Source organism: Crocodylus siamensis, chromosome 1, assembly GCF_052110815.1.
Source record: "Crocodylus siamensis isolate JL-2025a chromosome 1, ASM5211081v1, whole genome shotgun sequence".
Classification (NCBI taxonomy): Eukaryota; Metazoa; Chordata; order Crocodylia; family Crocodylidae; genus Crocodylus; species Crocodylus siamensis.
In genome coordinates this window covers 171,106,420-171,130,787 of record NC_143395.1, presented here as the reverse complement: position 1 = coordinate 171,130,787, position 24,368 = coordinate 171,106,420, and the positions used below count along the sequence as shown (strand labels likewise).

General features: G+C 41.5%; 1 protein-coding gene across 1 annotated transcript in view; it reads right to left on the bottom strand.

The window, feature by feature from the left end:
- The window catches only part of USH2A (usherin), a 653,616-nt gene that overhangs the window by 613,537 nt on the left and 15,711 nt on the right, over window positions 1-24,368 (bottom strand). The window contains exon 3 of the mRNA XM_090031530.1: window positions 4,404-4,539. Within this exon, the coding sequence (XP_089887656.1) occupies window positions 4,404-4,539 (136 nt within the window). The remainder of the gene's footprint in view (window positions 1-4,403; window positions 4,540-24,368) is intronic.

Genomic DNA, 24,368 nt, shown 5'->3' with positions numbered 1-24,368 from the left:
AACCGGTATAGTCTCCTGATCTCCCAATTTTTTGAAGAAAGTCAGATACTAATGCACAATATTCCTTGCATGAAGTGGCATGCTTGACTTTCGGTATGCATTACGAGCTGAGCCGGTAGGGAGCTGCACTCCTGAGCTGCGCAGAGTGCGCAAACAGGCGCGGTCTGTAAGAACATGCCGGTGTTTGCGCGGGAGGGGCCCAGAGGCTGACTCGTGTTAGCGCGGGGCAGAGGACCCGAACTCAGCTAGAAACTCAGCGACCCCTACGATGGTGTCGACACGGAGTGCTGCCAGGGCCCCTTCCTGGGGCTTGTCTGAGGCCTCCACCCAGACAGAGCCCACAGGGGGGCTGGCGCCCCCCAACCCCTTGGCCTGTGAGAGCTTCCCAGCAAGGCCTGGGGGGGCAGGGACTGGAGACCCCACACCTGTCCTGCAGGCGCCCGCCTTAGGGCCCTGGAGGCGCAGGTGAGGGAGCTCCAGGAGGAGGTTAGCAGGCTGAGGGGAAAATTAACAGATATTTTCTTTCCCTGCAGGGTTGTACAACCAAGGAAGATGCACCTCAAGATGCGCCCTCCACTGCTAAGTGGCAGATGGTCACCTCCCATGCCAGGGCTGCTCGAGACACGGCAGCACCAGTTCCTCCAGTCCAGCTGGAGAACAGGTACGAAGCCCTGGCAGCCCTGGAGGAGGAGGAAGCAGAGGACGAAACTGGGAAGGAGGCAACTCCACGCTCACCGCGTCCCGTGCAAGCTGAAGGAGGCAAGAAGGCCAGGAGGAAGAAGCGTCATGTGATCGTCATTGGTGACTCCATCCTGAGAGGTACAGAGGGCCCCATCTGTCACCGAGACCCCTCGGCACGTGAGGTATACTGCCTACCTAGAGCGAGGATTCAGGACATGAAAGGGATGCTCCAAACCGTAATCCAGCCCACCGATTATTACCCCATGGTCCTAGTCCATGTGGGCACTAACAATGCAGCCAGGAGGGGCCCTGATTGCCTGATGGAGGACTACCATGCTCTGGGGTGCGTGCTGAAGGAGATGGACACACAGGTGGTTTTCTCTTCTATCCTGCCAGTGAGTGGACGAGGCAGACGGCATGAAACGTGCATCGCGGAGACCAACTGGCGGCTGCAGGAATGGTGCTTCAAGGAGGGCTTTGGCTTCCTCAGCCATGACCAGCACATCACGACGAGAGACATGCTGGAATGGGATGGGCTCCACCTTTCCCCTAAAGGTAAGCGTGTGTTCTCTTCTAGGTTGGTGGACCTCCTCCAGCAGGCTTTAAACTAGGCTCATCAGGGGAAGGGGAAGATGAGGGCGGAGGAAACATCAGACTGCCAGACCAAACAGCACCCACAAGCAGCCCAGCCCAACGAGCCAAGCGAATAAACAGGTAAGAGATAGGGGCCAGGGTAACGCTGGGACTAGGGGGTCAGTACACACACCCACAGGAGGCCTCAAATGCCTCTAAACAAATGCTCGTAGTATGGGTAACAAGCAGGAGGAACTCACCCTCCTGCTGGCTGACACCAGCCTGGACAAAGTGGGGATTACAGAAATGTGGTGGGACGCAACGCATGATTGGGCGGTGAATGTCAAGGACTATAGGCTGTATAGGAGGGACAGGATAGGAAAGAGAGGTGGGGGCGTGGCACTCTATATTAAGGAGGAATACACATCCTTGTCAATTAGCAAGGAGTCAGGGGAGAGGCACTCTGAAGTGTTTTGGGTTAGAGTACAAGGCAGTCACGGGGAAAGAGACTTAACGGTGGGAGTCTACTACAGACCTCCCAACCAGGGAGAAGAACTTGACCAGGAATTCTTGGGTCAGCTCACAGAGGTAGTGAAGGCTAAGGATGTGGTAGTCATGGGGGACCTGAACTTCCCAGACATCTGCTGGGAAGAGCAGTCAGCCAGGTCTGAACGGTCACGTAGGTTCTTGGCCAGAGTGCAGGACCTCCATCTAACCCAAGAGATGCACAGCCCCACCAGGGGGGACACCTTGTTGGACCTAGTGCTGGCCACGGGTGATGACCTGGTGAGGGGGCTGCTGGTGCTCAACCACCTGGACGACAGCAATCATCGCCTGCTGGAATTCACCATCCAGCGCAAGGCGGCAAAGGCATGCAGGAAGGCAGCGGCCCTACATTTTAGGAGGGCAAACTTCAACGAGCTAAGGAGGATAGTTGGAGAAGCACTGAGGTCCCAGAGGGGAGGGGAGCCAGGTGTCCAAGGAGAGCGGTCGCTCCTTAAGGAGACGATCCTCCAAGCCCAAAGGAAGGTAATCCCAACCAGGATCAAAGGGAGCAGGACAGCACACAAGCCTCCGTGGCTCACCAAAAGCATCCGGGAATGTCTCCCTGCTAAAATGGAGGCTTACACCCAATGGAAGGAAGGGGTCATCACCAGGGAGGACTATTCTGTAGTTGCTCGGGGATGTAGGGGGTTAGTTAGGAAGGCCAAGGCAGAGATGGAACTGGGACTAGCTTCCCAGATTAAGCACAATAAGAAGTTCTTTTTTAAATACATAGGGGGTAAAAAGAAGGTCCCGGGTAATGTGGGGCCCTTGCAGGATGCCTTGGGAAACTTGGTCGTCACACCTGATGGCAAAGATAACATGTTTAATGATTTCTTTGCCTCCATCTTCCTAAGTAGGGACCAGAACAGCCACCTCCCTGCTGGGCCCCGCTCAGGACCCGGGGGAGGCACACCTGGGCCATGGTTAGTGAGGATTTAGTTAGGGAGCTTCTGGAGGGGTTGGACATGTTCAAGTCAGCCAGTCCGGATGATCTCTACCCTAGAGTTCTAAAGAAACTGGCCGAGGTCATTGCAAGTCCCCTGGCATGGCTTTACGAGCACTCGTGGTGCTCTGGTGGGTACCAGAGGACTGGAAGAGGGCCAACATGGTTCCCATCTTCAAAAAAGGCAGGAAGAAGGACCCAGGAAACTATAGGCTGGTTAGTCTTACCTCAATCCTAGGCAAGCTGTTCGAGAAAATTATGCTGGCACACATCCAGGAGGGGCTAGCAGGGGACTGCATGCTTAGGGGCAACCAACATGGGTTCATCAGTGGCAGGTCCTGTCAGACCAACCTGGTGGCCTTTTACGATCAGATCACCATATCATTAGATGCAGGGGTAGCAGTGGTTATAGTCTTCCTGGACTTCCGGAAGTCTTTTGACACTGTCTCTCACCCCGTTCTCATTAAGAAACTGGGGGGCTGTGGTGTAGACACCCACACAGTCAAATGGGTTGCCAACTGGCTGGAGGGCCGCACCCAGAGCGTGGTAGTGGATGGGTCCTTCTCAACCTGGAAGGACCTGGGCAGTGGGGTTCCACAGGGCTCGGTCCTCGGGTCCACACTGTTCAACATCTTCATCAGTGATTTGGACGAGGGGGTAAAAAGCACCCTGTTCAAATTTGCTGATGACACTAAGATGTGAGGGGACGAGGGCACACTGGAAGGATGCAACAGGCTACAATCAGACTTCGACAGGTTACAAGGGTGGGCGGATGAGAATAGGATGGGTTTCAACACAGACAAGTGCAAGGTGATGCACCTCGGGAGGAACAACCGGCACCATACCTACGGGTTAGGGAATTCCCCTCTTGTCAGCATGGAGGCGGAAAAGGATCTTGGGGTCATCATTGACTCCAAGATCAACATGGGCTGGCAGTGTGAGGAGGCAGTTAGGAAGGCCAACCGCACCTTTTCATGCGTCCACAGATGCATCTCGAGCAGGTCCAAAGAGGTGATCCTCCCCCTCTATGTGGCCCTGGTCAGGCTGCAGTTGGAGTACTGCATCCAGTTCTGGGTGCCACAATTCAAGAGGGATGTGGACAGCATGGAGAGGGTCCAGAGGAGGGCCACTCGTATGATCAGGGGACAACAGGGCAGGCCCTATAAGGAGAGGCTATGGGACCTGAACCTGATCAGCCTTCAAAACAGAAGGCTGAGGGGGGATCTTGTGGCCTGTTATAAACTAGTCAGGGGGGGATCAGCAGGCATTGGGGGAGTCCCTGTTCCCCCGAGCACCGCCAGGAGTGACCAGGAATAACAGTCACAAGCTGGCAGAGGTTTAGGTTAGATATCAGGAAGCGCTACTTCACGGTCAGGGCGGCTAGGGTTTGGAACCAACTTCCAAGAGAAGTGGTGCTGGCTCCTACCCTGGGGGTGTTTAATAGGAGGTTAGATGAACATCTTGCTGGGGTCGTTTGACCCCAGTATTCTTTCCTGCCATGGCAGGGGGTCGGACTAGATGATCTGCTCAGGTCCCTTCCGACCCTAGAAACTATGAAACTATGAAAAATTTTCTTATACATTCTCTTTTTTAGACATGCATTAAGCATGTGATAGACTGAATGTACAGTTTCACAATATAAAAATGCTATGGGATTTACCACTGAAGCTTTGCCCAACTCGCAATGCACCATCAACAACAGGGTCAGCAATTTGTCCGCGAAGTATTCTTGCATCAAAAGCTGTGTTGTCATCTTCCACACCATTTATGAAGAAACTAATCCTGGTGTGGTGCACCTATAGGGATACATAGAAAGGGGAAAATAAGTATTCTTCATAAAGAACCTAGTTGCATCTAGTATTAATTGTCCTTTAACAACCACTTTGTGCTAAGAGCAGCAGATATTTTTTGTCTCGGTGTGTATTACAACCACTGGCCCCTTTTCCACATTCACTGAATGATCCTCAGAATAGCTATCTGAATAACCTGAATCTGGTTGCATCTACATGTGTGCTTTACTGTGGACCTTACCAATAAGCTCCGCAGTAAAGCATCACTGTCTACACATGCACCTGTATTAAGGCACAATAAGTTAATTAACTCTGCTGTAGGATAGCACTGTCCAGGACAAGGTCTAGCCAACAGCAAAGTAGTTATGTATGTCAAAAAAACCTGTGTACAGGCACATGCCTGCTGGTTACCCCTTACTGAAACATCCTCATGCCCCAGCCAGCCCCTCTACAGCATGTTGAGCCAGGGCAGAACAGCCGTGGGCTGGTAGACTGACCTGGGTCCCTCGCCAGCCTGAGGCTACTCCACCCTGGCTCAAAATGCTGCAGTCCCAGGCTTACATGTAAATGTTGCACCCAGGAGCAATAAACTGGTTCAAACTACACCAGAGTTTATTTCTTTGCCATAACTGCATGTGTAGATGCACCCTGTTCTTCAGAAAAAAAGTACTATAGTGCTGAAATGGGACAGCAATCTACAACAGAGGCAGATTCAGAGATGTGTTTGACTAAATCAAGGAAATGCAAAGTCAAGGCTTTTTATCCATTCCCATTTGATTCTATTAACACTTCAGTCTGAGATCAGGACTTCACACCATAATCCTAGTTGTATTTCTCCCCTTGACAGAGAGGACATTTCAGCACATCATTCTCAGAACATTGAGTAAATAAGAATAAGAATACAGTATACATCTAAGAATCTCAAAGCATGTTATAAACATTATTTATATCATGTGATCCTCTTGTATATATGTATTATTCCCTTTTTAAATTCCTTTAAAGAGAGAGAGAGTGAGAGAGAGAGAGACTTCTGTCAGATTTAGTAACAAAGTACAGAATTTACATTTAAACTTTCTCTTATCACTTTCAGACAGAGTGACTGAGTGTGCATGAATAAGTTACATGCATGAATAAGTGTTTGTGTGACTGGAGCCCTCACTTATCTCCTTCACTTAAGTCCTTCTGCACCATGACTCTGGCAAAAGCTTTGGGGAAATTAGTTCTCCTCCTGTGTAAAGTTACAGTCCATTCTAAGTAAAATATATTGGATTCATGGATGTATTTTTGCTTTAATCGCCATAGCGATCTGACACACAGTGAATTCATGTACCTGTGGGGATTCACCATGCTATGGTCAGTCTGGACTATTTTAAAATTTGCTTATCACAAATAATTATGCCTAATTTTGAAACAGATGGCCAAATTGGGGAGGAAAAGGCAGTAGCACCAGGATGCTGGTTACAACTGATTTTCTGCAGCCTCAAGTAGAAATAAGGGTCATCTAGGAATTCTTCTATGTAGCGCCACCTAATGTGGGCCTCACGAGGCTGTCTACCAGGATAGTGTAGTAATGTGCTGCACATTCCAAGAAGGCCTCTGGCACAGATACCATGTGCTTCACCATTTCTCAACACACTCTTTTTTAAAGAGGCAGCAGCAAGAAATGTAGGAGCTGGCTATACGTGCTATAGCTACTAGAGAGTGAGTTCCTGTACCATAAGAACCTCCTGGGTGCAAACAAGCATTTTTGGGATCTGGTTCGATTTAGGTGGCTTAATTTAAGCTGCCTCAATGTGAGTCAGGGTTGCTGCATGCAAGCCTTTGCTACTGGCCAGGATGAGGTGCAGGCAGCAGAAGGCAAGTAGGTTGGGGTACAGTAGAGTAGGCAGGTCCAGAGGGGGTAGCAAGTCTGTAGGGGGGGCTGGTGGGTCCATGGAGGGGTGCTGTCTGGCATGGGGGTGGGGTGCAGTTGGAGGGAGGTAAAAATAGCCCAACCAGGGTCAGGGGGCGAAAACAACACAGACTTCGGGCCATGGAGAGTGACTCAGCTTTCCAAGCCCTGGGGTTATACTGTGAATGCATGCAAGTGTTCATTAAGCCAAGTTAACCCTTGCGAGATTGAGTTAACCCTATGCCCATCTCAAGTTAGTTCTTTGATGAGAACCAACTTCATATGGGGCACACCATTGTTAAAAAGACCTAAGCCCTGCAAATGCTTACACAACCTGACATTTAGATCACCCTAACCTTGGTTAAGGCAATCTAATGTAATGCTTGTGCATACACTTTGTTAGAAATTTGCAGTCAGTCTACACCATAGAGAAGTGTTTTCTCTTCATGCATTTTTTTCCTGCCAATTCATTTTAAATTTAAGTTAACATCCAGAGAAATAGTTGTAGGAGTCTCCTAGCCCTACTAGTTCATAAGATACTGAGCTCTTACAAGGTATTCTTTGTGTCAGGCATATTCTTGAGTTTAGGTTATATGAAATTAGAAAGGATCAATAATGCATAGCTAGCATTCAGGTTTTGATTTTATAGAGGTCAAAATTTTCCTCTGAAAAAAATGGTAAAATGCATGAAATAAAAAAAAATACATTTCATCCTCCATGCCTTATAATCAGATTTCCTGATCTTAATTAAATGAATCAAACACAACTCATTCTAAATTTACAACCTCTCTGTTTACTAGGCTAACAGATATAAAAACTTATCACTGAAAACGTCATCACTTATGCAACTGATTTACTTGCAAAAACATTCAAATCTGAAATTACTGTGTTTAACAGTATTTAGCTTGAAATCAGGTTTCAATTAACAGTTTGGTGAGCTTCAGAATTTGAAACATTATTTTGTTATTGCTAGTTATAGAATGTTATTTCCATCTTGCAGAAACAGGTAATCATGAACTTAAATGGATGTGTGGTGAATCACTTCTGTAGGTAGAGACCAAGAGAAGCTAAAGTGCTCCATCCTGCCTGGATAGCCACTCTAATCAAATCAAATAGGGCCAGAATAACTGCATCCCTAAGAACAATGGATGTGCAAGGACAAACAAAAGGCTTATGAGCCAGAGTAATTTGGTACAAAAGGAAGGCTAGAACCTGAAATATTCGTTTTGAAAATTGGTGTAAATGTTTACAATGCTATTCTATCAATAAAGCCTTGCAAATTCTGGCCAAGATAAACAGCCACAATTATCTGTAAATCTAAGGTTGAACGATTATCAGCAGTGCTTCAGCCTTCAAGATTCTATTAGTATTTTAAGTACAAAAATATGAAAAAAGTAGAAAATTAATTTTACAAAGAATCTAGTGTTCATAAATTACACATAAACTAATATATATTCTTAGTTACATTATTATTTTCAGATGCAGTCCATATTTGTCAAATTTAGACAAGAGAATCTGTCCATCTACTACACACACACACACACACACACACACACACACACACACACACACACTCTGAAGGTTATCACCTTAATTAGTAGCCCAGGATTGTTCAGAAAGTTGATCTTGCATAAGGGTTTTCCCCACAATTAGTATCTTTGTTTTCCCTTTAAGTTAGCTTTTTTGGTTGACACATCAATGACCCAGACACAAGATTTTATTTCATTTTAATTCAAAGCCTTTTTGAACATCTGATGCCCTGTTCACAAAAGCCTGCGAGTACGCATGTATAGGATGGTTGCATTGCATTTTTTTTTGCATCACATTTTTTACAGCCTGTTACTGTCATTTGGTGTTTGACTGTTATCATTATAAAAGATACAGGCTTTTCTACTTTGTTATTTGTAGCATTATCTCATGTTTTACAACATCTTTGCACTACATGCAGGCACATGAAATATAACTAGCAAAAAGTTCTCAGTGGTATTAATGCATAAAAAAGAATGTGGTTCCATCTCTACTGTCTTTACCCAGCCAAAAGCTGATGAACAGCCAATTTTCCTTTATCACATTAGCACAGCCATGAGGGAAACACATTTGTTCTAGTCAGCTACACTAAAGATACTATTACCAATCTAACATATACATGTTTTATATCAGCAGTATTCTCAGAGTATGAGGGAGCCAACAATATATTAACACTAGCATGACAGTTTATTTAAGAAAAGAAAATTGTCTCTGTAGAGGGACAGAAGTTAGAAATGTATGGCTAAAGCTCAGTGTCACTGGTCTAATAAAGGTAATAATTCTTAAGCTTTCTTTATAGCAGGTAACACTCCTGTGACAGCTCTGTCATATCATTCAAATAAAAATGTTGTCTTTTACAAGTTTAAGTGCACCTTTATTTTTAGTCAGAAACAAAGTATGTTTTTTGATTTTCTCTCTTCACTGTATAGCATCAGCCCTTGGAGTTCAGAATCGGCCCACTCACTCCCATCAACTCATTGCAAATTTGCTCTCTTATACCATTATAGTTACACTAAGAGCCCAATTCTGCACACTCCTTAGCACTGAAAAGTATGTTATCTTCCCAGGTTCCTATTAAAATCAGTGAAACTATTAATGAAATAACATTGGCCGAATTGGGCTCTAAATGATCAGATATTTTTACTTGTTGAAAATAGGTGATTAACGGCAATCTTAAATCGCTTTCCAGCTTTTCCCCACCCCCACCCCCAATCTCTTTATATTAAATAGGATTTAGAATAGTTGGGTTTAATATAGCACATCCCCAAGGTAGCCCTAAGCACTTTACAATGCTGAATTGGATATCAGTAGTGCAGTGACTGTGTAAGGCAAAGGCAGCAGTCATTATGCATTTGGCAGTAGCTCAATGTAATGATCCCCCTGCTGGTTATTAAAGGGGGTATGAATATCTGACATGGGAGGAAATTGTAGGAGGGAAACCATGTGTAGTATGAAAAATCCCAGTGGCTCTCCAGTGTGGGAGGAGGGGAACGTTTCAAAGTTTGGTGTCAGTGTAGACTAAGCTAAATAAGACGGAAGCTTGGCACTGAACTGGCTGTTTGATGTGGTTATTTAAGGTCTCCTACCCATTAGCATTAAATTACACACAAAACCGTGAAACTAAAAGATCTATTTTACCGGTAGCTGGCCAGGACAACAGGATTATTGCTAGATTCTCTTTATTAATAAAGTTCTACGAGATCCTTAATTTCCCCCGAGAGAGTAATGAGAGAAAGAGTGTAGCCTCATGGTTTTACAGAGCACAGGCCCAAGAGCCTGGAATGCTAGTATAATCCTAGCTCTGACATAGTCTCCTTCTGTGCTCCCCCATCTGTCAAATACTTACTAAATCACCTCAGTAGGTGGTTGTCAGGATTACTTAGTGACTGAGGTAGATTCACCCTTGGTCTGGGCTAGCTCCTACCACTGCAGAACTGGTCTTTATACCTAAGTGGGTGAAAGGTCCAGCTGGAGGGAATCAGCAGTGGTTTAAGATATACATAATCTCTCCTCTCTTCCATGGGTTGTAATCATTCAACATAGCCTCAAAGAAGATGGGTGATGCCATACAGTGACATAGGGGATAAGCTCATTTAAATGCATCCTTACTAGTCTCTACTCATGGTGGGGGGGGATTTATTGAAGCTCGGCAGCCTGAATACTACATCAAGAAAGCTCAAAAGAACAGTTAGCAGTATGGCCATATTCTTTCCTGAGGTAAATCCATCATGGAGACAGTATATTGTATTGGTGTGAAGGGTGAGGTACAGACATTACAGTATAATATCTTACCAGTAAAAGTGATCAGAAACTGGTCTATATTGGTACACAGACTGGTTTAAAAATGGCGGAACTCAATCTAAAACGTGCCTCCCTCCCACACCAAAAGTCAAGTGGCAAATATGTATTCTGTTCACTACTGATCTAGATCCAAACTACACTGCTTACAGAAAAATCACATAACAAATTGATTCTGCCTTGGACTTTTTGAATGCCTGTACCTAGCCAAGAAGTGCAATGAAGACTAAATCTAGCTCAGCATTTGTAAAATGACTTATACAGTGCCTAATAAATTATAAATATTTATTTCATCTGAAGGTCAGTAATTCCTAGGTCCCGTCCATACAGCCAATATAAGTAAACATAACAAAAGTTCTGATATTAGGGTTGACTTTAGAAGAGCTATAACTTAGGATAATTTAACACACATGGACAATTGACAGAAGCACATCATTCTATAACTACTTTTTAACCAAAGCCTTCTCCTGGACTACACCAATTTGCATAGCAACTAGGAAAGGTCCCAACCAAGTTTAATAATGGTTGTTTTGGCAGGATAGATGGATTCTAACAATACACCATCTGTCAAGTATTGTGCTCCAGTGCCAGGTTAAGTTACAACAGTAATAAGAATACATGGACTTCAGGAACTTCAATGTGCTCAAAAAAGATAAGTAATTATTGTCCCAGTTTTGTGGATGTGAAAATGATGTGGAAAATGTTGCGAATTTGGCAAAGCCAGTCAAGTGAGTTTGTGTCAAAATAAGTAAAAGAACCAAGCACACTGACACTTAGGCATATGAATAAGACTAAACTCCACTGTAAAGAAAACTGAATCCAGACTTTTGATCCAGAAATAGCAATGCTGACTCTACTCAGTGATACCACAGAGCACTGCATATATGTGATATAAAACATACATTGTTATTGTAGGTATTGATGTACCTAAATCAAAACTTCCTGGCACCCTAACTGGTATTAATCAATCATAGGCAATGGGAAACACTTTTTCAAGAAGCAAGCAGTTATACTTTTGGTCTCTCTATGTTACTGTTTCTCAAACTGAAAAGTGCATATCCCTGGAGATGTGAGTTTCTAGAGCTTATATTTTCTGTTTTGGTACCTAGTACCAGAAGAAAATCTTATGAACAATTAACAGATGTTTTAAGACTAGTTAAAATATGCTTCTTTTACTCATTAAAATACATTTTTATTTGCTCTCCTCTCAACACAATACCTAGCTTCTGTAGGGTGCAGTTTTAATTCTACTGTTTCACCTCACTAGTGGTGAAATGCCATTAGTAGTAAGTACTCTTACAAGTAGATGGCATCGCCTAATAAGACTGATGTGGAAACAAGATGAGCGTATATCAGGAAAGAAGATTATTTTCCTCTAAGGAGAACTTAGTATACAGAAAACATTTTCATCCAGTCAGGCTAAATTATATCAAGCTTGGCTTATTTGGCCTATCCATCAACTTGTAGCTGAACAGCTCAGTAACATGCACACGTACACTAGTAACAAAAGCTGCTCACCGTGAATCAGCATTGCTCACTTCAGAAGGTCTTGGGTGATTAGGACAGCAGTGACTGAAAACTGCAGAGTCCAATGAAGGCCCATAATTCCTCTCTGGGTAACCAATGGGAGGGGAAAGAACAATCTTCTTCTGCTTTGTACTCTCTCCAATCAGGATACACAATTAGCACTCCAGTAAGCCCACAGCAGGCTAACTGTGGCAGGGAAAAATGAGCTGCAAACCCACCTGCTGCTTGGCAGTTCAAGGAAGTGAAAGGAGTCAATTATGAATATTGGATGTTTGCAAGCACTAAAAATTAAAAACCCATTTATCTGTCAAATAAGAAGAGGAAGCTATTGCTTTCCCCTCCAACAATGTCAAACATAAATACATTCTACATTCATACAGCCTCTCAGAGACAGAATACCCAAGTTAATTTAGTTTACCTTTAAATAGCTCTGAATTACAGGCCTTCAGATTCTTTAGGAATGGCAATACACTTCATAAAAATGTATATTCATACAGCACTGAGGATTTAAAAGTACATTTGAAAAGTAATAGGCTGAGTCATACAACTCACCTGAGAGGTGGAAAAATTGTTACTCATTTCACAGGTATGTAAACTGAGGCATACAGGATAGGGACAGAAATTACACATAAACCAGTATAAGTGGGTGCCTATACGTGAGTGTGGAGGCTGCTCTGATGCACTGGGATTCCAGCATGTCTGAGCAGACTCAATTAATCCAGTCTGCTGGAGCGTGGCAATTGCCATGCTCCAGCAGCCTCCTATGTCTTGTATATCGGTGTCCCCACATGTAAAAACAGCAGCAGGGTGTTGAACTAAAACTTGTCTAACAAGCTTTAGTTCAAGAGACCCCGCTGCCACTCTCAAGCATGGGGATCCTGATACAGGAGACCTGGTGTTGCTTTAATTAGAGCAGTTCTCAGAGCCACTGTAGTTAAAGCTCTGCCATCCCCCCATCACCGCCCACTCGTAGAGCATGTGTAAAAGTGCCCAGTGATTGGCAACTGGTTCAAATCCATAACACAGCAGAAGTTCAGTGCACATAAACTGCTTTTAAAATGGTCAAAACTGGTTTAAGATTAACCTGGATGGATGTAGTATCAGACTTAACTGATATAGATTAAAACAGTTTATTGAACTTCTGTCCCAGACCCCCTCCAGATTCAAGTTAACTCACAGTTGACCAGCATCCCAGGATGCTTTGCACCTCCCTCACAGTGTCCTTTCCCCCCCGCCCCCGGATGGGTGGGATAGCCTTGGCCCAAGCTGTTCGAGCAGGAAGACGTGTTCTAGCACCCTCAAGCTTCTGGCCTGGGCCACTGTAGGCATGTGGCTGCATTTTTGGAAACAAGTGTGAATGTCTGTTCACTTGTTTATCAGTTTAATCTACACAGTTTAGACTAACCTGCGAAGATTGAATTGATTCAGTCTCAGCCTTTTTGACTGTCTGTACTTAGCCACAAAGGTAAAGGGCCAATTCTGACCTTCTGTTACCTTCACTGAAGGCAGTGGAATTGTTCTGAAATTACACTGGTGTAAATAGGCTCAGTTTGGCTCTAAGTGACTTGCCATCTCCCATTTTCAAATCAGTAGACAATAGTCCCTTTCTTTGTCCATAATTTATTTTGATATGGTTCTCTTCAGAGGCATTTCCTAAACATGGCCTTTTCGTGATCTCAAATACTTTTCACATGTTACAGCCCCTTTCTCACTTTCCTGTTCTATCTCCCCTGATCCTACCCCCTCAAATGCATCGCAGGTACCGGGCACAGCGGGAACACGCTCAGTGTGCTCATGATACAGAATTGTAAAGTGTATTAAGACATGTTTTCCAAGGTGAGAAAACAGATTAAGTTTGTAACCAAAATGACAGGTCTATGGCTTCCTTGAATACTTTAATAGAGACAACAAATCAACAGTGGTCACTGATGACAACTGATGAAAGAGTATACAATAGATGGAGAAGAAAATTAGTGATGCTCTTACAATTCTGTAATCAGAAAACTCAGGTGTAAAAATCCCTCTCACCTTCAATACATCTAAACATCCTAGTTTTTCCTACCCATGGGAAGATACATGGCATATTTTACCTTTGGCATTGCACATGGCTCTATATCACCTCATCTTCTGTAAAAGTAGCCACTGAACACAGGTATAAAAAGGTAATAAAAATATTATAATGACCATATCAAAAAATATTGTTATGTACTTCGATGTTTTCTCACAAAACTGGTAGGCATATAGGAAGTGCATTTGCCTACCTTTCATGTGGGTTTTAATTTTTGTTTTAATTTGTGAGTGAATTCTGTGCTCAGAAGATAAAAGGTTAAGGGCACAAACTTGAACAACACAAAGTGGGCAAATACAGTTTGCGCTCTCACAAACTTCTGCCAATGCACCGCAATCTCTCTCTTCAAATCTTATGCTATTCTCTTTTTCATGACTAGGAACTGCAGCGCATGTTGAATTTTTCCAGACTGCATAGCAGTTTTATCATATTAGAATAAGAGAATAGAAAAAGACCAAATTCATTTCCACCTGTGACCAGGACCACATTAACCCGAGCAAAGTCCACTGACCCTAAAATTTTGTACTCCCCTTTGCATATTATGAATTCTTGAGCTCCAATCTGCCACTAATGTGATGCATCAAAAGCAGCTGAGATCATCCTGCCACACTTCAATCCTTTTTTTTTTTTTTTTTAACTGAGTCAGCTGCTTAATTTACCTCTTTTCTATAAGGCTTTCTCCAAGACTTTGTTTTTCTGATTCTGACTACTTTTTGCTACTTTTTTCCTTCCAGTATCACTCATTCACGCTTACTCATATATTGTATAACTCTATTTATATTTTATTTCTTCCTGCTCTTTTTTTTTTTTTCCTTCTTCTTTTAGACAGACTTTCCCCTTTTATCCCAAATTCAGGGGAGATTACTGGGAGCACAGTCCAGAGCCAATCAGGACTTACGTTGCCTCACAAACTTACACAGGTGAGGGAGATAAGGAAAGCTATATCCTGCAATTCTTGCAATGCTCTGAGTAAAATATGTATTAAGGCCTCTGACCCTATTCTGATCCCTTATTATAATCACCCTAGCTGCCACCCTGTGGGTGTTGTAGAAGTTATAGGGTTGGGGACATTAAGCCCTAGAGCAGGCTTGTCCAACATACAGCCCGCGGGCCACCATGCAGCCCTCCAAGCTGTTTTCTGAGGCCCGAGGTGCTGCGATGAGAAACGAAAGTAAACACTGTACTTTTGTTTCGGGGAGGGGTGATGTAATACTGCTTCCTGTGAGGTCTTTGAATATGGCGCGCTGGCCCACTGGGTGATAAAAAGTTCATGATCCGGCCCCACCTTCAAAAAGGTTGGACACCCCTGCCCTAGAGCTTCATGATCCCTGCTCCACAACAACTCCATTTCATCTTACCTTTAGCCACCCCAAAATACCCTGCATTACCTCCCATACTAGATCAAATCATCACAGGTATGTAGCCTGAAAACACCACCAATGAAGGCTTATCACCTCTTACAGCCACATAAAAAAGGACTTTGTCTAAAGCAAGTTAAAAACTCTACCTAAGTAGATTAGCCAGGAACACTGAACAATACACCAGTGATGACATTATAGCCAGGGATTTTAGAACAGGATTTTTACATGTGCCAATATCCCTCAGTGTTTGCTTTCTAAGAGAAAACTTACAACCCCAGTGACTGAAACAGTATGCATTTTAGTCTTCTGCTCTTTTCATTTTAATTTTTATTTGGATGAAAATTGAGACAACAAAGAGGGAACTGGCAGTTCTAAGCCTTGGCAAGAGATAATGAATTTATGTAGCAAACATATGAGAACAAGAAACATGTCACTTTTAACATAAAAGAGTCTCTCTGCATATGTCATGACGAATTTGTCTGGGCCCTTGTTCTCAGACAGACAAAAAAAGATGTAAATGCCATGTTAACAGGGTGAGAATCAAAGAATGACGTCCAGGAGGACAAGCCAGATCATATAATTTATCTACATAATACTTGACAGACCAATGGCAACTTCTAAGCCAGTAATGCAACTTGCTGATGAGTCTGCCAAGGCGCCTCATGCTCTTTCAGCTGGAAATCATATCTTTCAAAGCCTCAAATGTACTTACTTTTATACACTCACTGTAAAAAAGAGAAAAGAAATGCCACCTCACAGTCACCATGGGGTCTTGAACAGTTCCTAGATTGTTTGCCTATTTTAAATATAGAAAATATGCATTCAATAATGCACTTATTTTAAGCTACTGCAACCTTACCTATAGGAAAACCGCAACATTATGTTTCAAACTCTATTTCAATATTTATGGTGAAAACTTGCAATACAAGGTAGCTGTCAAAAATAAGGAGAAAACTGAAAGAAAAAAAATAAACCTGAAGTCCATGCAGTGTCTGTTTAGAAAAGCTCCAGTATCCTGGGCTTTCAGGCAAAATGGAATTTTGCATGAACAAAATCTGGGCTTAATTCTCCTTCCACTGACACTAGTGTGAGTTCTGCCCTTCAGTTCAACAGAAACAAAACAAGGCCTTCCTTTCTTCTTCTTCTTTCTTTAGAATAAAGAAAAATATGGGGAAGTGGACTGCTTAATTTTCAGCTTTTCAGTTGACATTGAAATGAAATCAAAGCTCATTTGTCCTGAAGTGCTATTTTGTATCTAAACCTCACCCAATGTACAATATCACAACTACTTGCCACTCTGATCAAACAACAAAACATGACCTGGAGGAGTGAAGGCTGTATGTGGCAGTTTTGAATATTATACAGGTTAAACAGAACACACAAACTTTCCAAACTTTCAGATTATTAAAAGATATTATTTATGTAAAGTTATGAACAAGGGAAAACAGTGTGCTCAGGCAATATGTCATGAGAGGGCTAAATTTCTCTCTAAAGGAAGGGATTAGCATTAAGCAGACGTGACGTTTGCATAATGGAGCAGTTTGATATAATTCAGGAGTTTAATTCTACTTCAGCATTGAGTTCCATAAATTGAATTGCAATATATCTATGTTTACCATAAGTAGGTTCAACTCTATCTAAACCTATGAATATTTTAACCCAGACTCTTTTATTTTCATGCTTAAAAAGTTATAAGGAAAAAAAGGTGAAAACATTTTATTAAAAAAATTAAGAGATTTGGGGAATGTGCATGTAAATGTGAGATACATGCACATGTAAAGATTTATAATGATTCAACATGTAGTCATGTTGCAGTCCTACACAACCTCAACTTTATATTCAGCTTGCAAGATCTGAGAACTTGTGTGTAGAATGTATTTGCAGACCAGCACACTGGTTATGTACCAGGGAAACAAGTCAAAAAAGTCTCTCTCTCTCTTTTCCACTTTGATTTGTTTTTATCCTCAAACTCCTTTGCTACTTCTACTCTCCTTGTTACATTTTGACAATTGCTTTTCAAGGAGTCCCTAATAAAATCTCCTTGATCAGATGGCTTCTGAAATTAAAATTGCCTAACTGGGAAAATGCACCTTTTTTAATATTGAAATTGAATCATTACAACATTCTGTTGAGAGATAACAAGTGGACTGACTAGAACTTCAGCTGTGAATTTATTTAAATGTAGACATACACATGCAGTATTAGGAAGGTAAAAACAGGATATGAAATAAACATTAGGCATCAACTCTAAGCTCACTGTCAAGAGTACACCAAGGCTTCTAACCACAGAGTTCAGCTGAAGGTAACTATCTGTCAAATGTAATCTGTGCGAGTGAATATGCTTAAGCTGGCGCTATGAATCAACCAAAATTGCTTTGGTCTTATTGACATTCAATTGCAAGAAGTTGCAGCTCATCCAGTCCAATAGACAGTCTGACAACACCAAGAGTGCTTCTATGACAGAAAGCTTTAAATATAGATGCAACTATCATCACAATACACATGGAACTAAACTTTATGATCCCTCATACCATCTTCAAAAATTGGTTAGTCTGTCATCATCTGGCCAACATGCCATAAGACCTCATAGTCTTACTCCGTCTTTTGCCAATTCCTGCAGTTAAATTATTATGACTTTAAAAAGGGATATAGATTGATTGACGGTAAAAGACCATTTGATCCATTTGTACTGTCCCCTTTCCGTTTCTCTCTCAAATCAACCTCTCCTTTGTTATAGTAATCATTACTATAAACAAAGTGCTAGATTTAAATTAATTTAAACTACTTGTTCTGGCTTCAACTACCAATTAAGGGCCCTATCCTCAGCTGACACAAACTGTCTTTGGTTGAAGCTATGCAAATTTATACTGCAATGGCTCCTAACAACATTCCATGAATTTTCTTTACAACGGATGGTTTTTGTATCTCAGATAACAATTTTCAATAAGACATGTGCACAAGGTGGATGTCAGAGAGAAAAGAGTCTCAAAAGCCAGGTCCCAGGAGAAAATCTAATCCAGATCCAGTTTATACTGCAAAACTACCCCAGTTCTATGTGCTCATTGACTTTGAAAATAATCCTACCGTGCCAGTGCCAGTCGCTGCAGTGAACCGCTGCCACACCTTGCTAAAAATCTGCATATTGCCCCCACTCTCTCTACAGTGTTACATGAATCTGTCCACCCTGAGCAACACCTACATTTTCAATCTTCCCCTAAGCAGATTTTGAATTCTCTCTGAATTGTAAGCACAGAAAACAAGTTGGAGGAACAATACAACAAATGTATGACTTGAAACTATGTTGGGAGGAGAGAGGCAGAATAATCAAATACTTTGGACACAAGCAGAGACATGCATCTTCTTTCACACTTCACCATACTGGCTGTGGCTATGGCCTGAGTACGTGCAGGACTGCAATGCATTGGCATACAGAGGCTTGAGGAAGAAACCTCAGGTTCCCTGCTGAGTGACAGAACTGTCAGACAACAGAGGAGCGAGAGAGGATAAAGGAAGAGGAAAAGGACTGGTAAAGAAAACGAAGCATAGGGTCGGGAGGGGCAAGCTATCTCTTTGCCTTTCCTTCTTTTGCCTCAGGCCCATATCAGCCTTTCCCTTTTTTGACTTAACTGGGATGAATTTTAATTGCACTTTCTGTATGTGTTTCATACACTGTATACTTTCCACTTGTGTGGAGTGGATTTCCCATTCATCACAGGGTTGCTGGCAAAAATCCCAGGAGCATTTTGCTTTCTTTCAAAGTTAGCTTTACTAAAATCAATAACTTTACGGCTGTTTCCTCCATCTAGTAATACCCTCATGTACATTTCAAATCTGGTGATTTTATGATCACTTGATCCTGCCTGTTTCCCATCTCCATATATAGGTCCATATTCATATTCACTCCCAGGATGCTATGCAGAATATTTTCACTGCATAGGCTACTTAAGAAAGAGGTTAAAGGCAACAATCTTGCGCTACCAATAAAGGGGTGCTCTCTCTTGCTGTTTTAACACAGTCAATATCATAATACTGATCTCTAACAACCTCCCCCCAGATCCCTCCTTACACCCTGAACAAAGTTCTGCCCTTTTTCAGGGATCTTTTTTACCTGTTTTGTAAAGAAATATTTTTTTCTCATTTACTTTTTCTGGCTGCCTTGAGGACTACAGCAACAATTAAGAATCACAGCTACATTGTATTGTCCTAAGTTTTTATATGACTATCTCTGTTGAGTCAGTCAAAATATTTTTATTACTTTTTTTTTTTTTTTTTTACCCTCTGCAGACTCCATATTATCCCTCACCAATATTGTTACCTTTCTTCCGGCTTTATATTAGCTCTCCCTTCACTAAAACTCTATATCTTGGCATTTTAAATCCCCCTTCATTTTCTTGGTTGTCTCTCTTATTCCAATAATATCTTTCTTATCCTTGAAAACATGTCACTCCAATTCAGCAGTCTTATTACATATGCTCCTAGCATTTGTATAAAAGATATTTAGCTTTTCTCTTTGCCCTCCTTTACTTTTCTTTCTCACTATCTCCTACAATGTTAATCCCTTCTCAACGGGAAATGGTTTTTGTTCAATCCAGGTCTTTCTTTTTTGTGCATAGTTCCACTACTTCAGCGTGAATCCCCCAAAGAACCATGTAAATTAAAAGAAAAGAAGGGGCCAATGATGGAACCCTGGTGTGCTCCTGAAGCAATTAACTTGGTGTTCAAGAACAAGCCACATATTAATACAAATTTAACCTCAAATGGTGAGATCAGAAGGGAACCAAAACGTGATCTGAAGGTGTCTCAGGGACACCAAGCAATCTAAGGGGCACCTCTCGCAAAATGCTACAATGTCAAGCAGCAGCAGGCAGGCGGGGGATCCAAAATAACAATCAAGCAAATCATTCATTACTTGGACAAGGGTAATTCTATTCTAGTGAGCAAGTCTACACTTTGAGCAAAATACTTTATACCTCTGATTACCTGACAAGCAAAGCCAGAAATTGACAGATTAAAGAAGAAGAGAGACAATTGTTGAAACTGGCCTGTATCCTGACACATAATCAGTATTTAATCACCGGCAAGTAAATAATATTTTTAAATTGAGAAACAGCTTCGCTTGAATCAGAGATTAATTGATCCCTATACTCTTCAGGCAGGAATCCCGAGTAACAGTCTGAAAATTCCACTTAATCCTTTGCTGGTATGCAGATCAGGCTATTAGTATGAAATAAGATTGAAGCAGTTAATTGTAGTTCAGTTGCATTCCACCCCAAAACAGCATTGTGGCAATAAAAATATTCTTTATTACCTGTTCTAGTAATGCTCTATTATCCTATTAAGAAGGCCCCAGGAGAGAATAAACAGTAAATTTCAGAAAGGGAAGAAAATGTAAGCTCGAAATTGTAAATACAGATCCTGCAAAACTTTAAATAATTAATGAATAAGCTTTTCTCTAACTACTCTTTTAACCATCAATCTTTGTTCTCTCTATATGCAACTGTATAAGTGAGTAAGTCTTGTGCTACAAATGAGTTCCAAACAATAAAACATAATAAGAGGATCCTAGTCATCAGATCTGAAAATAAATGGAGAACAATTGCTTTCTTGCTGCATAATGACTCTATTTTCCCCAAGTCACAGAACAAATCAGATCCAAGCTCCAATGATCACTATAGTAACATGAAAAGAGACAAGTATTAAGGATTCAACAAGCTGTCTTTTAGAAGCTAAAACAGCTACATAAAATAGACTTGCCAAAATTAATTGAAACAAAAAAGCCCTGGAAGTACATCTGAGATAATCTCATAACAATGCACATTTTTTTTCTTTTTTTTTTCCTGTTTAAAATACAACACTATCACCGATTCTGATTTTTCTTGTAATCATGTAAATTAGGAATGAGATGTAGATGTCAAATGAAATGTTGTGCTTGAACAACGTTTCTGTATTTTGCCAGTCAAAGAATAAGTAGCTTCCTGCATGGAAGAAAGAAGTGAACAGCTGTTAACATACAGCAATTAATCCATACTTCATTATTGATAGTAGACATCAATTGATCCAGTCATCTGATTTGACCGTATTTGATGTCAGAGAAGCTTTGTGCCATTTGGCTCTGCCCAGTGCTGGAGCTGGCAAAGAACTGAACTGACCAGGGGGAACTCAAGTCACCGTCTTTCAGCATCCTTTGTGAAGGCAGAGAGTAGGGGCTGTGTTTCTGGCCAGTTCCATGGATGCAGGAAGGTGGAAAGAGAAACACAGATTCACCTCTCTCTTGCCTCGTTCTCTTTAGGATGTTTTTCATAAGGAACAAATTATAGTTTCTTAATGCCCTTCTACCCACATCTTAAACATTAATGCTCCAACTAGGATTTTAGACAGCCTCCCCATGAAAAGAAAAAAAATAACATTTTTCTCACTGCCAGAACTATGCCACACTTCTATTTTAGCTTTACATAGTTATCTTCATCAGGATCAACTTTCTCCTCACCCTGATGGCTCTGTAAAGTTTGGCTCACAACTCCTGAAGGCCCACCTCCCTCCCACCCCATACTTCCTAGTTACATCCTTCCTGCATACTCACCTACCTGCCATCTTCCAGGTTACATTTTGCATTGAGAATTTCTTCCTCTTTTCTAGGCCACCAAAACCTTATGGCTTACTTTCCCACGAGTTTGTTTCAAAGGTAAACCACTTTGGAGGGTTGTTTGTTTTTTTTTTAAGGAATGGACTATCATTTAGTCACCGTTATTTTACTATAGATCCATTCTGTACACTTTACTTAAGCTCAGTTCTACACACTGGATGAACTGCGTGTATAACAATGAATGCATTTTATTGGCTTTGGTGGATTGCACCTGGAAGATTTAAAGGAAATCCTTCAGGGGAATATCTTAGCTCTTCCTCTAGTGCATTTTGCTGCCCAAGAGTGAGGACACAAATAAGAGAGCTTACACAGAAAGCATACATTCGTATGTGGATAAATGCACTCCACTGCACAATTCCAAACTCTGAGAAAGATCCCTGCATTTTCTTGCATAAGAAACTTGGAAATGAAGCAGGGTTAGAGCAGAAAGATTCCTAACCAGCAACAGAGCATGGTGCTGATATGGCACAGAAATCCTAAACTTTTATCAGAGAAGCAGCTCTGTGGACAAGGAGGACTGCCACCCATTTCTTCCGTGAAGATTGCCAGCTTTCCTAGCCAAATTCCTGGCCAAAGAAAAGATTTTTTGCCTACATGAGAGAATTACACAAACACACACACACACACACACACACACACACACGAGAACACTTTTTTTCCTGAGCCTGCACACACAGGATTTGCACTTCAGATGCACAAAATCTAGTTGGACAAGAGATGGAAACTGGATATGTAATTTCTAGCACCCTCTGGGTGCTGCAATGCATAGCAATAGAAATCACAAACCTGTGCAAATGGGTAAATACATATAAATGGAGACTGGTTCAAGGGCAATTTTACTATTTGGCCTTTCATTTTTTGATCAGATTTTTAGCATTTGTCTTAAAAGAACTATGATAATGTCATTTTTTAAAGGTGGTATTGATTTTTTGCTGTATATATTTAATGTATTGATAAAGTTTCAGTTTTATTTTGAAAAATTTTTCACATACTGCCTCAATACAATCTTGATGTTTTGCTACCAACATTGATATCAGGTATACTCAGATATTTTGTAAGTCTCTCAGTTTGCTCCCTGGAGAGCCCCAGGGCATACAACATGTATACCGATTGGAAAAGCTCTCATAAGGCTGTATACATGTACTTTATGTCATGGCAATCGATACCTAACTAGGAAATGTTTATAAGGTGTGTACATGGGCATACACTTCAAAGATTAATCGGAGCCAAGGCCTATCTAGTCTAATAAAACCCTTCTTTGCTTTTGCTTTCTTTTGCACAAGGACTCCACACTTTTAACCCTCTTATATCAGATATGCGAATCCAAAGACCATCATTTTAAAGAAACTGTTGGTAAATACAGTAGGTCTTTCTTCATCTCTTGATTATTTTAAATGAAAGGTGCACCTTAAATAGGTGTTACCAATTTTTTCTACAAAGAAACAATAATAATAATCATCTGTATAACAATTCTAAGCCTGATCTGATTTCCCATAGCTGATATATCAAGCCTTCAAACACCAGTTTTCCAACAGAAACATTTATTCCCTTGATTAGAATGACAAACCAGGTACGCTTTTGCAAACAACTCGTCTGTTTTAGTTTCCACAGCAGTTCATGGAAAGTCTCCTTTTATTTCAGTGGGCTTTTGACAAGGGTCTGTGGTTTCCAGAGGAATACTATTTCAGTGCCCTGTAACATACTGAATTCCTGTTTTGGACAAAGCCATGCATCAGAGCAACTATAGGGCCCAATGTCTGTCAATATGGAAGAGTAATGCTTCACTTAATCTAGAATACCAATGTTACTAGTAAATCTTTGCAGAGCCAAGATATATATTCTCATTCAGGCAAGAATGGAAGCTTGTGTAAAGAACATGCATGGATAGATAGGGCTAGCTGGAAATGGAAACACCCAAGGTTCCTCAGGAGCACAAGTTATAAACTCAGAGCTTACTATGAACACGAAACAGTTCAGCTCAGGAAAACAAACAGTGAATACCATAGTAGCATTTCTGACTGCACCAGCAAGTTACTCATAATGAACCTGTGCCTGCAAGTTCATCAGCAACACCTCTAAACAATGAGCCAATGACCAGTTCCATTAACAGACACACAAGACATCTTAGTAGTCTGTGTAATATGTGCATTTCTACTTTCTTTGACAGGAAGGCAGCACTAAATATACACACCATTTTCCTCTAAATTGCTTTCAGTAACATATAAATATACTTACTAGAAGTTCATTTTAATACGGGTTTGTTTTTCTTTTTTTATTTACAATCTACTGCTGTGGATTGCAAATAAAAGATGACTACATGGTACAGGAGATTAATGGGATTTAACAAATTAAAAGGCTTTCTCATTTTTAGCTTACATGCCTATTAAACTTGGGGTGCAAATTGGGCATTATCCTGTACAAAAAAAAACTTGTATTCTGTCCGTACACATAGGGAAAGTAAATGTTTTCCTCAGGTCTTTTAAGACTCAGCTGGGCTCTAGGCTTCTAATATAAAATGTA